This window comes from Botryllus schlosseri, chromosome 1 (genome assembly GCF_051294905.1).
Source record: "Botryllus schlosseri isolate E-star chromosome 1, Bs_hap1, whole genome shotgun sequence".
NCBI lineage: Eukaryota > Metazoa > Chordata > Ascidiacea > Stolidobranchia > Styelidae > Botryllus > Botryllus schlosseri.
In genome coordinates, this window is record NC_137236.1 from 32,328,438 (window position 1) to 32,346,460 (window position 18,023).

At 40.7% G+C, this 18,023-nt stretch overlaps 2 protein-coding genes across 8 annotated transcripts in view; one reads left to right on the top strand and one right to left on the bottom strand.

The window, feature by feature from the left end:
- LOC145435525 (uncharacterized) overlaps positions 1–14,029 on the top strand; it is a 349,573-nt gene extending 335,544 nt beyond the window's left edge. Inside the window, exons 2-7 of the mRNA XM_080312798.1 lie at positions 8,348–8,419; positions 9,631–9,744; positions 11,261–11,381; positions 11,457–11,593; positions 12,370–12,468; positions 13,542–14,029. Coding sequence (XP_080168924.1) covers positions 8,371–8,419; positions 9,631–9,744; positions 11,261–11,381; positions 11,457–11,593; positions 12,370–12,468; positions 13,542–13,711 — 690 coding nt within the window. The 5' untranslated portion in view covers positions 8,348–8,370 and the 3' untranslated portion in view covers positions 13,712–14,029. The remainder of the gene's footprint in view (positions 1–8,347; positions 8,420–9,630; positions 9,745–11,260; positions 11,382–11,456; positions 11,594–12,369; positions 12,469–13,541) is intronic.
- Positions 14,030–15,581: 1,552 nt separating this feature from the next.
- LOC145435398 (oxysterol-binding protein-related protein 6-like) overlaps positions 15,582–18,023 on the bottom strand; it is a 39,004-nt gene continuing 36,562 nt past the window's right edge. For all 7 annotated transcript variants that reach the window (XM_080312677.1, XM_080312704.1, XM_080312684.1 and 4 more), the window contains one exon: positions 15,582–17,853. In XM_080312677.1, coding sequence (XP_080168803.1) covers positions 17,742–17,853 — 112 coding nt within the window. In that variant the 3' untranslated portion in view covers positions 15,582–17,741. The remainder of the gene's footprint in view (positions 17,854–18,023) is intronic.

Sequence of the window (18,023 nt, forward strand, 5' to 3'; positions counted from 1 at the left end):
CCGCATGCGGCCCTCAGATAGCCTTCTTGCGGCCCCAAAAATATATTAAGAAATGGATTTATGACAAAAAATAAAAGAGGACAAATCATCCTAAAAAAGGACGTATGGTAACCCTGTGATAACTAGATGTGCAACACGTGGCTCACGGTTGAATACGCCGAGATTAGGGTTGTTCAGATTTGAAAAATTGTCAGGAAACTTCGATGCTTGTGACCACAATGATGGTTTAGTACATAAAAACACTTTTACGAGCAATTTTGGTCATCTTCATCGTGATCTTCTATCCCCGAAAACCCCCTAAAGATCCACGGGGAAATTCTCCTTACTACTTGATATGTAATGTTGACCACGTCACCGGTTTATAGCTTTTGTGACGTTATCAGTTGAAAACGGCCGTGTAGAGATGATATATTGCAATAAAATAGCCATGATTTCAAAATTGTACTTAAGTGCAGTCCCATAAAGGCACATGCATAACGATTTCACTCTGCACAACCTGTCTATCATGCTCATGGGAATCATGTATTGGTTGCACCATTGACATCGGCTTGTTTTGGATCGTACATTGAAGAAGCGCCGTTGGGTTGCAATTCGTGAACAAATACTGATATTCCCAGCTAGTTTCCAGCCATAAGGTATTATTCAAAGATATTTAATGTCAGTAATACTTTTCTCAACTTCAAATCATCTGTAAAATACCGAGTTATCTTATTTTATGGTAAACTGCAATTTGGGGGCGCTGGAGAAAAATGGCTTCGCAGTAGATGATGTGGTGATAGGACATATCCTTAATGAGTATTCAGAGCAAATTAACACCGAAAACTCCGTTACATATAGCCCTCAAAGTACATATAGGTTTAATTGTCCATGGGCGCCTAAATGACTGACACCGAATGTTCCTGTCTTGGCAATCTGAACCCCAGAATACGAATTCCATCTGGCAGGGAAAAATTATATGTCAGTGAAGAAATACCGATCTGAAATCGTGTGCGTCTTTTAGTTTAGTACGATTGGGCGACAGGGATATTCCTGTTGGGCGATATCCCCGTTGAGCGATTCTATATTTTTTGATATTGCAGACATGGGGTCACGAAATAACATCATGCAACGAAGTCATACCAACGGGTTCGCCCGCCCGAATATGTTTAATTATTAGTAACGGGCCCAACAGTTTCCAAGAAACCTCACAATGTTCGCTTTAAGTTTTGATGAGTCTGTGCACACTCAACAACTCACTGCGCTGACCCCTGGACAACAGTGCGTATCGACTAAAAAAGGTAATAACTTCGGATTTGTTGTGCGCAACGCATATTTTCTGTGCGCAGAGACCGTGTCAGCACTGCGCACGTGCGCAGCTTAGAGGGAACATTGCACCTCACTCAGCTCTACCGGTAAATGTGTTTACGTGAGCAGAGAGAGGATAAAAATTAATCTCAATTTACATGCAATTACCGATGATATTGACCAATTCACTCATTAATTAGTGAAATGCTTCGCGCGACTAGGCGAGAATAGCTGCCTCAGTAAATGGACACCCAATGTAGATACCTAACAGGCTTTCAGCAAATAGAGAACAGCCTAATGGGGGTCTTGGAGTGAAGTCCCCCGGAAGCTTGGTTTATCACCCGATGGGGGCCCAGGACCAACGTTTTTTGTTTGGGGGGGGGGCTGACGAAGTGCTGTTACGGCCCTGGTAACGAATAATTGTACCTGCGGGCATGCCCGAATATGTTTAATTATTAATTACGTGCCCTTTATCTTCCTATATAACAGCTCACTCAGTTTATCGCGACTTATATATGTAATTACCACCTATTCATTCATGCATTATAGAACATTTTGGTACCTAGGGCGACCAGGCCACACAAACTTTGCTGACCATCGAAATCACGATAGGGGGTTCGTGGGGGCGATGCCCTCAGAAGTTCGGTTTATCACGCTACGGGTGCGCAAGGCAGTCGTTTTTAGGGGTTGACGAAGTGCTGTTACGGCCCCCCTCTTACTCATTGTCTTTATTACATTCCTTACATTATGAAGTTGGGGGGGGGGGCGCTGGAGCACGATAATTTTTGAAAGGGGGCGCTGGAAGAAAAAAGGTTAAGAACCACTGATTTATAGTAATGGGCATATCCGCGTGGGCCATGACCGCACCACAACGCACCAAGACATATAAAGTTTTAGGCCATGTCACATGTGACTCCAAGGGGTGTGTCAGAACGATCGGCAGCGAGAACGCCTTGGCCGTAAAGGACTGCTTTTATGCTGACCAAAAACTTCGAAATACCAAAACATTCGTTATATATACAAAATACACATAGGTTTAATTGTCCATATAGGCGCCTAAATGACTGGCACCGAATGTTCTTGTCTTGGCAATCAGAACCTCACAAAACAAATACCATCCCGCAGACATGAAATTATATGCCAGTGAAGAAATACCAATCTGAAATCGTGTGATGTTTCAGTTTTTTGATATAGCAGACAGGAGGTGACGAAATAACATCATGTAAAGAAGTCATACCTAGGGATCCACCCGCCCGAAGATGTTTAATTTTAGGGGGTCTGCAGTTTCAAAGACACCTTTCACTCAGCTCTACCGGTAAATCTGATTACGTGGGCAAAGAGGACAACCATGCTATTCCCGATCTTATTCACCCATTTTATCATGAATTATCGACATATTCGCGCGTCGCGCTGTCTCACTAAACAGTACAACTTTAATTTCGTGGCAAAAGCGAACAACGTGATGCGGGGTCAGTTTATCACCCTATGGGAGCCCGGGGTCCTGACGAATAAGTGCTGTTACGTTCCTGCCAACGAGTATATCCCCGGAGATGTTTAATTACTATTGAGGGGGCCTATACCTTTTCAAACACACCTCACTCAGCTCTACCGGTAAATTATTATTATTATTATAGATGGTAAAAAATGGAAGTGGCGCATATCACCGATAAAGGTCTGGTGCACCACGTGCAAGGTTAATCGTAAAGAATAGTCAATTCAGGACAAATACATATGAAAAGGTTGAGAAAATCATAGCAATATGTTACAAGAATCCACAAATTCGATGACAGCCGTAAAAAGTAGCGGGTTAACTAAAAGGTTATAAGTACTGAACGCAAGATGTAGTCCCTCACAATACTGTTTTACCGTGCGTCTATGGTGAGCGTATTTACAACATGATAAAAGAAAATGTTCGACGGTGTCTGGTACGAAACAGAAATCACATAAAGGAGAGTCAATACACCCAATTTTAAACAGATGCATATTCGGCCGGCAATGACCGGAACGAAGGCGAAACAAAATATTCTCATGCCGGCGCTACCGGTAAATAAGATGACGTGAACAGAGACAGGATGAAAATTGATAGCAATACATGCAATTCTCGATTATATTGACCAATTCAGTCATGAAACCAAATAAATTTCTAGCGCTTCGCGCGTTTAGGCGAGAACAGCTGATTCACTCAACGGACACCCAATGCAGCACATAAGTAGCGGTAAACAGTGGACAGTTTTGAAATCTCGCCAGGGCAATAAAACTATTCCGAAATCGCCATGACTGTTTGGGTCCGTTTCCAAGCCGTAGTATGCGTGCGGCCCCGACCGTACTCTGAAATTCTAAATTTGGCCCTCACACCGAAAAAGTTTGGGAACCACTGATTTAAATCATACAAGAGGATTGGTAAAGGTGAGCACTGCGCAACGTAAGCATTGGGCCGTCTATGAAACAGAGACTTAATCTACTACAACTTCGACAACGTAAGGTGTGATCGTTTAGTTTGCGGTCAATTTATTTGAGATGTAACTATGAAGGATCCGTGTAACGAACAATCAGTGAATGACTGGTTGTCCTCACAAGTGAATGGACACCGTCGTATCTGCAACAATCCGAATATACACAGGACACAGTGACTTGATCGACACCGTTTACTTGATGACTTGAAATTGACTCGTAAATTTTATTCCGAGTCACGAGTCAATGCACATTTCTGCAGCTTCGAGTCAAGTCAAGTCAAGTCAAGTCAAGTCATTTTTCCAAAGTGACTCAGGTCAAGTCATACTAAAAAGTTGACTCGAGTCATCCCAGCACTGCGAAATACTCGTTGCGCCGTATATATCGCAGATTTTCTTGCCAACTCTGGCGAGTTTGTTTTATCGAATTTGTCCTCTTTTTCTAGAGTCTCGAGTCAACTTTTTCCAGAAAAAGAGGACAAATTCCCAAAAAACAAGTCATTTAGGCGACCTCCGAGGACTCTTTCAATTAATTGAAAAATGAGGACAAATCCTCCTAAAAGAGGACGTATATGGCAACCGTAGATCAGTGGTTCCCAACCTTTTTGGATGTCGGAGACGCATTTCAAACTTCATTACGTATGGAGCCTCATGAAAACACTCGAGTAGGCTATTTATAACGAAAATCTCCAGGTAGCTAGCCTACCTCTGGATCACACCATCCAGCTAATTTAAAAGCAGGCACAATTGCACATAGACTTCCATCGATTCTATATCGGTTATTTTAGCATTGATAGATTGGCGAGTGCTATACATTGAAATAAATGGAAAAAGCATATCATTACTACAAGATACAATTGTGTCGTTGGGTGATAGCTCTTCAATCTTCATACATTCCAGCACTTAATGAACAAGTTTGCAGGGGAATATACGCTGAGTAATATTGGACTTATTGCAATTTATCACGTTTTCCCCGACACCTCTAGCAGCATAAGGTGTTGCGGAGGTTGGCCTTAACAAAATCGACACGAGAATGGTGACGCGTCGAGCGTAAATGCCTACATGCTTCCAATTTCGGTTGGCAGGCAGATGTCTGTTTGATTGATTACTGGGCAACGTTTCGATTCCAATCCACGCATGGATTGGCTACGTAACAGTGCGATACGAGTTTTCGTTTACCGAAAATACTATGACGTTACAGACGTCTGCATTGCAGTCGTCATAGAATATTAGCTGCCTTGTTGTAGCGATTTTAGCCAACACTATCCAACCTGGCTGGTAATCCGGATTTAAATCCAGCTGTAACGAAAGCAAAATGCGATCACATCGGTGATGAAATGACTTTGGTATTTAACTAAAGGATATCTTTGGGTCGTACGGCCATTAACCTGTCATAACATACGGTCATTAACCTGCCATCACACACGGTCACGGACGGTATCCATATAGCTTGCCGTAGTCACACGAGTTTAGACAATCAAGATTTATGAGACCTTGAGTCTTGACATCTATGTTATTTTATGAATGATAAGCCAGCAACTTCTGAATAGGCTGGCGCGAAAGTGAGAATATATAATCACGAAGTCCCCAAGTAACTGAATAGACTGGTCGAAGAGGAAACGAATGGTGGTATTATAACAGGTTTGTAATGACTCGACTCGAGTCATTTAAAAAAATACGGAAATGACCCGACTTGGTCTCGAGTCATTGCGCATGACTCGACGAGACTCAGACGGCCAAGACCGACATTTCATTGTAATTTCGAAGAATAGTAAAGTAACCACACTGTTAGGATTTCGTCTATTGTTACTGGTACTTGAAAATGCGACCAGAAACTTCTAAAAGTAAGGAAAATTAGTGTATTATTAATGCGAACCATTCGATTTCGATTTCGAGTTATGACACGTGGGTTTAACTGGAAACTGAGCAGTCAAAACAATGACTTGGACTCGGAATCGAGTCATAACACCATGACTCGAACTGGACCCTCTGCTCTCTGACTTGGACTCGGACTTAGTTACAACCTTGTATTATAATCAACTAGGCCGGGTCATCATTTATTGAAGTCAAAAACTTCATGGTGAGAATTAGGGTGTATACCACTATACACTGCGGGGCCAACAAAAAGTTTACTTCGTAGGGCTCTGTAGGCCTTTGAGCTATGACGCAGGCCCAACACAGCAACTTTGATCGGATCTCTATCATGTCCGGCAAGAGTGTGATATGTTCTAACTCTGCAACACCAATGGGCTGCGAATTAAAGTATGACCTTGGCCTCAGACGCAAGTGTCGGAGGTTCATCTAGGCTCCTCGTCGCCTCGCCATCCGCGTGGAGTCTTAATAAGTCAAGAACGAATGGAAAAAGTAATAAAATGACAACCGAAACACCATATATACGAAAACTAGACATATATGAGTGGACGAGTTGGTTTGAAGATTTTTTCATACCCAGCGAAACATGACAAATGTATCAACAAATAAATGGTGATGTAACGTCATAACGTTCATTACGTCACATAATCTTTAAAAAAGCCAGCTTCTCCCATAGTGTTAAACCGCCCAGCGAGAATATGACGCATGTGATAAGACGATGTAAGAGAGAAAATGTACGCAAACTCTCTGAAACCGATCTTCCAAGGAAGCTAAACTGCGTATTGATCCAGCAAATCGATATAGGAAATATTAAATGCCAGATTTCTTGCTCGCTATATAAAAACCGCTTTGTCACTCTGGATTTTATTGCAATATTGATAGTTTGCATATGAACGAAGCTATCTCCCTGGGGATGGTGTGAACCTCTGAAAGGTTCAGGTTCGTGTGAACGCGAACCTTTTTGAAAGGTTCTGTGTGAACACGAACGTGAACCTCATGACGTCACGTGACGTCATATTGCTAATTCCAACCCTATCTTCCAATGAAGTGATAGCCTATATTAATGTACACGATACCAAGCGAAGACTCGGTTCACTAATGCCACAATGCTGAAGTACATATCGGCGTTTTAAACGTCGCTAAATGTATCAAGAGCGGTAATCAAAGTATATAGTAATTGCGTAAAATCAATACATTCCGTCGCTTTGCCAACAATTTCGACGAGGACTTACCAAGGAATATAAGCTTACGCCTTAACGGTCTTAGCCAGACCCGACAATGTGTTCGGAGTCTGAGTATTGCTACATTGATATTGAGCAGAGTGTACAACGGGTTTCAATACTCGCTACCGATACCACAAACAACAACAAGTTATGCAGCAGTAGCAAGCACCTTAATCGCACGGATTTGGTTTTAATGATACAGTAAAGATATGAAGTCAAGATTAACCCCCTACGCCCGTTCGATTTTTTACATCAGAAGACGATATCAATGTCATTGATTGGTTGAATAAGCATCATTCGCTGACTACGTATATCGCTCGTGATGTTGTGTGATTGCGGGTCAAGCTCACAGCAGATAGTAACTAAATATTCACAAACGGAAAGCTGGTTATTCCGAGAAAATTTTTGCAACAAAGCAACTAAAACTTTTAAGGTTGTCGAGGTGCATGGTGCATGCTCGTTAAGCGTTGATATTATATGCTGCCAGCACCATGCATGGAGTAGCCCGCAGTTGAAATGCAATAAATTTGAGCCAAAGATCTTATAATGGAGTGAAAATTACAATTTACCAAAAGGTTCACAGTGCAGAACCTACCAAGGTTCTGTTGTGAACACGAACCTCTAAATTTCCGAGGTTCACACACAGAACGCGAACGTGAACCTCACGTTCACACCATCCCTAATCTCTACCATTTATTTGATAACCAAATCAGTTATTTTGCATGTTGCATGTAATGATGGCTATGTTGTTTTTGTTGTTTAAGAATTCATGGTGGTTCGGAATCTATGGTAATCATACACCAGGCCGATATTCCTTGTGATAATGGCTATGATTGCAGATTGTCTATACTTCTCGTACTGCTATGTGTAATGAATATGGAAATAGTTAATCTCATAGTTTTGGGCTAATATCCTAGTACGATTCAATCGAAAAACCATTCATCTTTCGTTTAAGACTGGAGTATTTTGCCGCGGGTTGCAAAGTAGTCATATACAGCATTCCCAACTATACCACAGTGTCAGAAATCCAAATTTCGTGCATGTGGGTAAAGTGCCTCCAGACGGCGGTCGGGCGATGCTTATAGCTGAAAATGAGTACGCATGACAGCGCTAAGTTCTCATGTTAAGGCGTGTGGTATTGGAATCACGTTGACGCAGCGCTGTGAACTTTCACGAAACTGGAAAGTCTTGGCATTGGTTTCACCATTTTGGAAATTACCTATGTCATATGATGTTCGAGAAAAGATTGCACAGTTAGTAAGGTTCAATCACACCTGGCATTTGATCTGTTTCATGTCTCACCAGGTAGCCGCCTATCCGAAGTGAAAAAATCAAATCATTGGCTATATATACAGAAGTAACATCATTTGTAGTTACTCCATGCGCATCGCAGGTAGCATAGTTGTTCGAGTCTTATAAACCAAGGCACAGATACAAGCAAATTGAAAACAGATTGGGTATATTATTGCAAAGTATATATGATTGTGAGTCGGATAATTACCAGATCCGTAATGTTTCAGATTTAGGAGAATAAGTATAAAATGAATATATTCACATCTACGTTGATGCTATGCTGCACCTGGGCATGTGGTAAGTAAGAAATTAGTCCCGCAGATATTTAGTAAGCTAAATCTAAACGAAGTCATAAAAACCCGGCCTGTAGAAGTTAACCAGTGAATTGCGCATGCGCGCTTGTTTCAGTTAAAGTAAATACGATATGTGAAATGTGTATCGGTTGATGGTGGCCTGAAAAATACCAATCATATTATATACACTTATGCTCTCATAGTTATTCCATATGCGTATGATATAGTTCGAAAAAAATTGGCTGGTAATTTTCAAATTCCTTCAGGGTTAAGTTCACCTGAATCATATCATTTTCTTCATACGAAGTGGTTATATGACCCTATACGGTACTGATAATCATCAAAGAAAGAAAACAAGCAGAAAGCAGATTACAGATGTTCAAAATTATGTCAGTAACGGAAATAATTTACTGTTATTTATAGAAAAGCGATTTTCTTCATTGCTATTCGGTGTTTCCATGGTGAAGGTTTGTCACAGCGGGTACACATTACATATACGGAAACTTAATTCGAATTAGGCCTGGAGCATGTCGCTAGAATTGTTAAAAACAAGAAGCTGCAGCTGCAGTACATTCAAGACGTGACATTTCATGCTAAAATATATATGTATATGTACATATACATTGTACAATGTACTGCCGCATCTATATCTATAACTATAACTATCTATAACCGGCATTGAAGTGCATATCATATACGCTTACATGTATTTGGCTTATATGTCAATTCCGGTAGGTAATGGCGTGTCAACTCAGGTTGTCATCAAATCCTCATATATTGGCTGTCGTGCATTCGACTACGCTGAGATTCTCGTTTGTAATAGAATCCGCAAAGTGCGTTGGTGACGTTTTTGGCTAGCTCGTGAAAGCCCGTGTTAATGACATAACCGTTAATTGATTGTATATGATGCAGTTTTAATTGCAAACGGATAATTGCGAATTGAATTGATTGCATAAATTCGTGCGGATTTGTTATTATCATTGATAAGTTTGGTTGTGTTGATTAGTGACAGTACTAAGTGACATCAATCATTCCATTTCATTTCGACTGACTGCGTAATGCGTATAGCTGTTAAAAAGTGGTACGATTCGCCCGTCTGGTGCATGCGTAAGTTTCATGCCAACTGGAAATGAGACTATGCCTTACCTGCAATTTCATGCCTTTGATCGGCTGCATTCCATGACTTATGCTCACAATATGCAAATTGCATTACAGCGCTGGCTTTGAAATGCTACGATTGTAACGTGTACGGCGATAAGAGAAATGGCCCTTGCGCGATAACGGAGTGTCCGCAACAGTACAATTATTGCGTTACATCTTCATTCACTCGTGAGTATTGGTGTATAAATATGTAATATCTCTAGTTGTCTTCACTGTATTTTGTATTGGCTTGTGTTGCCAAAATGATAATATCTCGTGCATAATCATAGCTGTGTATTGCATGAAATAAATCTTGGTGATACACGATTGTTGGTATACAATGTTATTTCCAATTCTCTGCTAGTTGCTGACGAATACCCCTGGCGAAGTGTCCGCCGAAAATATTCGGTTTCATTTCGATATGAATATACTATTCAACTGTACTTACATATTTATACGTTAACACCGATAGAAGTGTCGCCTTTTTTCTTGATGCGTTTGGTAACTAGCAATACAAGTCATATAGTTATTGTAACGATGAATAGATTTATTCCCTAATCACGATAAGTGAACATGAAAAGCACGCTTTAACATCTTGTACGGCATTTCAGATCTCGAGGTCACATAACTTTGAGTCACGTACGAATAATGAAGTTACGCAAACCCTACCCTTTTAACTTATTTGGTATTTGCGTGGCATTCACTTGTGGCTGTTGGAATAACCTAGAATCCATGCTAACAGCTCAATGTACCCTATCAACTCATTTGGTATTTGCGTGACATTAACTTGTGACTGTCGGAATACACTATAGAATCTGCACTCACTGCTCAAGTGCTCAGCGTACCCTTGCGACTTATTTGGTATTTGCATGTCATTCACTTGTTAATGCCGAAATAAAACTATATTCCATGCTCAATGACTACAGAGGTTGTCAAAGTAGGCATCGTTGGTATATTGCTACTCAAGTTCTAATAGAAATAGTTATTACCAAGCAAGGAAGTAAGTATTCTGGGCCTATCTTTGCTTAAAACAGTGGAAGACTGTTAAGTATTATTAGTAGTGATCTAAATTCATAGCCACTTCAGTAGTGTAAGTCTGGGTACTTCTAAAACGTAGAAGTACTTCAATCGTTATTGACCCTCTCTGAAGGTATATAATGAAGACCGCAAATCAGAAAAGAAAACTTTCTACAGAGTTTGCCCGAATTTGCACGGGTGAAAGCTGCATGCAATAAAATCAATGCCTTATTGTTGCATAATCTACTGGTTCCAACGAACTTATCAACTGATAATGCCCAAATATGATCCTCGGATGGTCCTTTTTCGGTTCTGTGTTTGCTAATTAGAGGTAAGGTATTAATTTGCCACGAAAAATTATGGACCACGAGCGTGGAACTAGGTGAAAACATGATCATGTCAAGTCAATATTTGAACCCTTGAACCGGACATAGAACACTTATACGAAAAAATGATAGTTCCGATACAATTCTGTATCAGAATAACTTGTTTCCCGCACAGCCGAGACCCAATGTATATCTCCAACTGGATTTTGAATCAAGCAAGATTCGATTTTAAAATATGAATATAATTCATGATAGTAACCCCAATCCGTTAACATACTCCACGTGTAGCCTATACGAAGAGCTGTGTAAGCTAGGATAATTGCAACTTCAACTTCATGCTAACCCTTGATTTTCAAACATAGCGACATCCGCCGCATCTGAATGCTATCACATTTCGGACAAAGGGAAAAGTTATCGCGGGACGTGGAATAAAGCTATCGGCAAGGCTGACTGCATTGCCTGGGACAAGGGCAACTTTACGTAGTGAGTATCTAAATCCTATCTCTTCTGCCTACTGTGGTAATGTTACCATGCTTTAATTCGCGCTTTTCTCTACAGTAATCCTACGAGCTACCCAGGAATCGGGCTAGGCAGCCATAACCACTGCAGGAATCCGGATGGAGATATGAAACCGTGGTGCTACACGTCTCTCAGGGAAGATTTCTCCTTCTGCAACATCCCGGAATGTTTCAAACGTAAGTATCACAGTCGGTCATACGGATAAAATGTGAAGTTTTTACAGGCAGAGGTAGACAGTATAGTCATCATCATTCAGAGTCAATATAGCCTTTTGAGTCATGGTTCTCAATTGCTTTTAGTGATTTCAACGCATGCAGTGGACTTAAGGTCGTACAGTTACATTGGGCAAATAAACAGAGGTGGTCTGTAACGAATTACTTCTACTTCTACTTCTGCTTCAATGGAGATTTACGAAATTACGTCTCCTTCTACTGGACTCCCAACGATACGTACTTTGATCATTTCTGCAAATAGTCACTAGACTTTATAAGTTCCGACAACAGTTTCTGACTTGCAGAAAGCCAAACCAGCTATAGGACCGAGTATACTTGGTAATATTGATAAGATTCGACATCTTGACTACGTCTTGACATTCTCCACACTCCAGACGTATCTTAAGACGCGTCGAAGCATAGGCGATATGCATTTTCGATTCCGAAAAAAGCGTCTCGAAATTACATGCACGGTGACCGCGTTGAGGTCATTTTGTGCCAAGATATAGTTCGAAAGTACTGACGGCTGAGACTTGAAGTGTCTGAGACGTATCTTATGTCTGCGAAAGCTTTGGGCACCAACTCAACGCGTTGATCGCATCCGTATGAGCTATATATATATTGGATATTTTTCTCCTGTCCGGGTTTGGAACTTCAGTGTTATGATATCTCTCTGAACTGAGGAAGGCTAGGGAGCATGATTTACTACTTGCTAATAAATTAGAAATCATGTTTTGCAGATCGAGTTAAAGTCGAAGAGCACGCGTGCGGATGGCTGGACAGAGTTTTCTGTAAAGACACGCTGCTTGGCAGGGAGTGCAGAAAAGTATGCGACAAAGGTAAGTCAGAATATCACCCTCGTATCCACGGGAATTCTGTCTTAAACTTGTTGGTTTTTCGACATCTGAGGTTATTGAAAAAAAATGAATGGTTTGCATCATCCCGAAAGCCTCATACTGCCTCTATAGAATCCAAGTCGTAGCATGGAATACGTTGCCTCTTAGATTCTTGAAGACGCAGATTCGACACTATCCACGCGTGACTTATAGGTAGGGAGCAGCAGTATAGATAAAAACTACAACCGAAATACACACATAGATATGGAGTCGGTCTCAAGAATACGATTTATTTCTTGAGGCTCGAAGCTGGAGCTATGCAGAAATGCAGTGCACTCCCACACCCAACCCGTCTGGTATCAATACACCGCCGTTTTTGGTTTGGATTTCTTTCCCGCCAGGAAACTGGCATTATTAATCATGCTAACAAGGCGTGATTTATCTAAATTAGTACCGAGACACTATCATTCATAACCAGACAGAAGAGTATAGAGACCAGACAGCCGAACCCGATGTTACATAACACTGCTACCTCCATGCGCTGCCTGTTGTGTTTTCGTGACAAAATTCTACCATAATTCGTGAGGTTAAGTATTTTGTGGTCACGTATGTTAGACATGGCTACGCCTCTTATACTTTTGAGGTGTCATAATACAATCTCTTTTCTCCTGGCTGCATATAAGATATGCACGCATGAGCTATTATTATTATTAACTCGAATTTTACTCCGGATTTGAAATTACAGCGCCAATTGGAATGTCCGATTCTGTGGACTCGAAAATTTGTGCGTAATCGACCGCTAATAATAGCTATGGAGACGAAATATATATACCCCTATAAGACAGCGGGAATTTGTAACCTCATAGGTGATCAGTGAAAGGAATAAGCTTAATATATCTACTTACTCGGAGTAAAGTTTTTTAAGAATTTTGTAAATACCAAACAGCTAATCAAACAGGCAACAAAGGCAAACAGTACAGGTTTCTGTCTTCACTACGGCGACAGTGAATACTGAACCCACGCTACACTAAAATGTATTAAAATGCTTCCTGCCTTATCATTCCCCTGTCATTCAGACCTCTGTAACGAGCCTACAGTACCCTACAAAGCCGTCCAAAGAGAAGACAAATCGCCCAGAAGCGACAGCTTGGCAGCCAAGGAAGACAAAGAGAACAGTGCCATGACACAGGGCGCGAAGACAGCATCTTTATTATTGTGTTTATCAGTATGGAAGTGGCTCGCGTGAAGCCGAAAACTATGACACTGAACGTTTATCAGCAGGAATAAACCTATGATTCGATGTTGCTTCTTGCAGTTACTAGATAGTAGCATTCACTGCTTTTAATGCTGTTATCCTAGTCTACAGTACTATCTTTTTGTAATTTATTTTTTTATTGGCCAATTTATTATTCGTCGATTGAATATATCGTGACGTATTTTCTTGTTTCGTTACTCCGCTGGGTGGCGACTATATTCATGGCCTTCGTGTCCAAATCCATACCGATTTGACTGCCGCGTCTGTTGGTGAGATGAATAGATATACTGTAGGACTGGTCATATATAAGCCATTGGTGTGCTATTTTTTTGACATAACGGGCCGTTTATAAAAAACTCTGTGAAACCACCGGCTGCATAATAGGGTTACCATATTTTGGAATCGGGAAAGAGGGACACTTTTTCAAAATTTTCAAACTTAGAATATCGGAGAAAAATCTTGAAAAAATGTTAAATTTTTCCCCCTTCGCGGTCGACTAAAAAAAGGTCAACTTTCTCGCTCAGCTCCCAAAATACAGTTAATTCTTTCTCATTATCAGTTGGTTGACTATTAGGAAAAGTCAACTTTCCGGCTAAACTACAGAAAGACAGTTTTTCTTTAACACTATGCGTTGGTTGACTAAAAAAGGTCGTCTCTTTCGTTTGAATCACGAATTTCGTATTTATGCCCATTCTCACTACAATCTGTCTACTGTATTACCTCTAAAACTTGTAAAGTAGGACGAATTGCCAAAAGGAGGACAAAAGGGCGTCCTCCGAGGACATTTTCAAAACCCGTAAAAGGAGGCCAAATCCTCTTAAAAGAGGACGTATGGTAACCCGACATCATAGCTAGACTTTCCAGTAGTTGCAAGATCCACCATCTCATAACAATGATGGCGATGCTTTATCAATAAATTTAGGTGTCAATTCAATTCAATTTATTGCTAAAAATTTTATCATTTCAATACACCACAAGACTGCAATACAATGAAAGATAGGAAGGTGTCGAAACGACTTGAGCAGCCTTCGAAATCACACAAACTACTAGTAACAATCAGACATATAGCTGTCAGGCAGCTGATTACTGACTGAAGTTCATCAAAAAATATTCATATGCAATCTCAGCGTGTTCCAAACTTTTCTATTAGCACCCGAGCCCAGCTCCAATAAATCAAAATAAATTAAATCACGCGGGTCGCAAACCATTAAGAATCAGGACACTGGAAAACCCGCGAAATCTGGTATAATAGCTGCAAGACTCGAGGAGACTATTGAAAAAGTAAGGCATGCGCAGTACAGAACAATCGCTCTTGTTTATCCAAATTTAGCACTGTCGGCGTGCTGTTGTCTGATAACGTGCTACAGATAGAGCTGAACCCTGAGTTCACGTTAAGTTGTGGCTATAGCTAGGTATACTCAACTTGCAGCGGTAGACGCACGTTTCTGCGTTATAGTCCTTGATCTGACAAGTCAGCGAGAATGCGACGACAGTGTCGCCTCAGATAGATATGTTGGGCGAATGTATGGAATGCACAGTAGGATATGGCCCAATGGGTCTACATATAATTCAAATGCACTGGCCTATAAATATCAAAAGTAACGTGATATAGAGCTGGGCGATGTACCATAATGAGATGGCATATTTTAGAAGTGTATGAACCGCGAGATGGCGCAGGGCGATCTACAGTACATTGTGATGCCAATTCCGCTATTCCCCTCATCACTGAATGTGTCTTCATCTGTTCGATGTAATCTTCTCCATCTTCTGTCACCAAAATTACAGCTTCACCCCTGTGATAGTAAGTCTCCCCTGCATCTAGATCTGCGCCAAAACCATCGCACCAAAACACAGCCAAAACTTCATATTCAACATTTATTCAAATCATTATAGTCTCTATGATAACAATAATTAATCGTATATCCGTTACGAAGCGACTAGATTCTCCACGTAATTGGCAAACATTGTCGAAAATCGGTACTACAGTTCTAGAATTATTACTACTGCGGCTACAACTAAGCTTACGACCGTACAGGATACTTTCACAAAGTCGGCGACCCAAAACAGCACCCGCGGGGCTTGTAACGTAGCTCGTAACATCTCGATACTGCGTCTGGCTAACGCACGCAAGGGGTAAACTGTTAAGGTCTTGGAACTGTGTGTTAATCGCACGCACTTAAACGCGTGGCCTTGATATGAACATAGCTCTTGCGTTCGGCATACAGCAAAAGCCTGTATCATTGGCAGTTTCAATTATTGCAGAGGCAAAATGACGGGCTTCCGCATATTGCCTAGATCGGAACTGTGGAGATAAGGGCAGAAAGGCAGAGGAAAAGAAATTAACTCATTTCGGAAGAGACGGAGCGCTAACACTAGTCAACAAATCGTCTTTTTGACGCTGGGTTTTTACCAATTGGGAGTCGCTAACAGGAACTAGCGAATAACAGTAAACGACGTAATCAGTATCGCGCTGCGAGACAGAACAGTAAAGACTCTAGAGTAGGGGTATTCAAAAATGACTTTTTTTCTTAAATCGTACAGGCTACTTGATAAAATTGTTGGGTTACCTAATTTAAGCCTACACACAAAATTTGGTTCAATTCCAGCCCGTAGCCGCATTGCTACAGGAGAAGGAAGTTTCGATTTACTATATAAAAATAAATAGACAAAAATCTCAAAATTTTCTGTTCACCCCATGAAAGTGTTAGGGTGTCTATAGAAACGATGTTCACCAAATTTGGCTCAATTCCAACTAGCGGAAGAGGAGTTGTTGATGTCAAAAATTTGGATTTGAATAAAATAGTATTACTATAGTACTACTATAATAAATAATTGGTCACCGTAAATACTATTTTATTCAAATCCAAATTTTCTCGACGGCAATAACTCCGCTTCCAGTGGTTGGAATTCAACCAAATTTGGTGAGCATCGTTTCTATAGACACCCTAACACTTTCATGGGGTGAACAGAAAATTTTGTTCACCGGTATGTATTTTTATATAACAAATAGACACTTTGTACTCTTGTAGCGATGCGGCTACGGGCTGGAATTGAACCAAATTTGGTGTGCAGGCTTAAATTAGGTAACCTAACAATTTTATCAAGTAGCCTGTACGATTTGAGAAAAAACGTAATTTTTGAATACCCCTGCTCTACAGTCTACAGACGCGCAAAAGTCATCGGCACATTTACGTAAAGCGTAATCACGAGCAAACGCACGGCAGATGATTTCATTTTGGTGCATATCGCGACGCCAGCTAATCTGAAACGGCTTTGAAACCGGGTAGGTTCACGCGACCAGTTCGCAGCGTTGTGTGATCGGGAATGTGTTTGCAATAATTTAGTCAGTGACGTAGCATTAAAGTAAAATTAGAATTACCGAATTCGCAAAACATGTTAATCAGAACTGAAACTGAAGTGCAGAACGTTTCACGAATTATATTAGAAATAGATTACCGGAATTTACCTCTTTATTAGTCTACTTATGCAACTAGAACTATCTAGTTGTCCAAGTATGCGTGCTAGCCTTGGTTACAGTATTATTAGAATTACCTAGTTGATAATCAATTAAATTAACTTGATCTAATTCTAATCTAATTGGACAACTAGAATGACCTGGTTATCGAAGTCCGCTGGTTACGCAGCTGTGGGCTGAAAAGTAGGATGTGAAATAGAAAAACTTTTGTGTCTCGATGTACCGTGTAATATTTGACTATCGGAAAGACGTAGACACCGTGGCTAGCATACAGACCGCCATGGACACTGCCACCCTATACAGAGGACACTGTCCGAGATAGAAATATACAGAAACACATAAATTCTCCGAAACGCTAATTTGCTCCACCGGAAAATGAGTCTAAAACAAAGTAAACCGGAGATAAAATTTGATTTGGACCGATATATACGTGAAATTACGAGGCCAGCCCCGTAAAATTCAAGCCGGTGTACCGTAATTGGCTGGTTTTGTGGCGAAACGGATAGGACGCCGCTAAGGCACTGTGTGACTCTCGCCTAGTCTTTGTCACCATAGAGATGAGATTTCGGTACAGTTCGAAAATCCCGGCTCCTTGCGCTTTTTCCAATACTGACCCGACTGCACCCAAACCTCCTCTTTTTTGCCGTTTGTCGCTTTTCTGAAGAATATTTCGAATTTCAAAATTATAGAATGTAAAATTTTAAGTTTCATAATTTAAAAATTTCGGAAATTTCAGACAAATAACGAATTAACTCCGTATAAAGGTTAAGCACAATGATTAAAGTACTTCAAAATAAAATTTCCTTTCCACTAGATACCATTATCAAC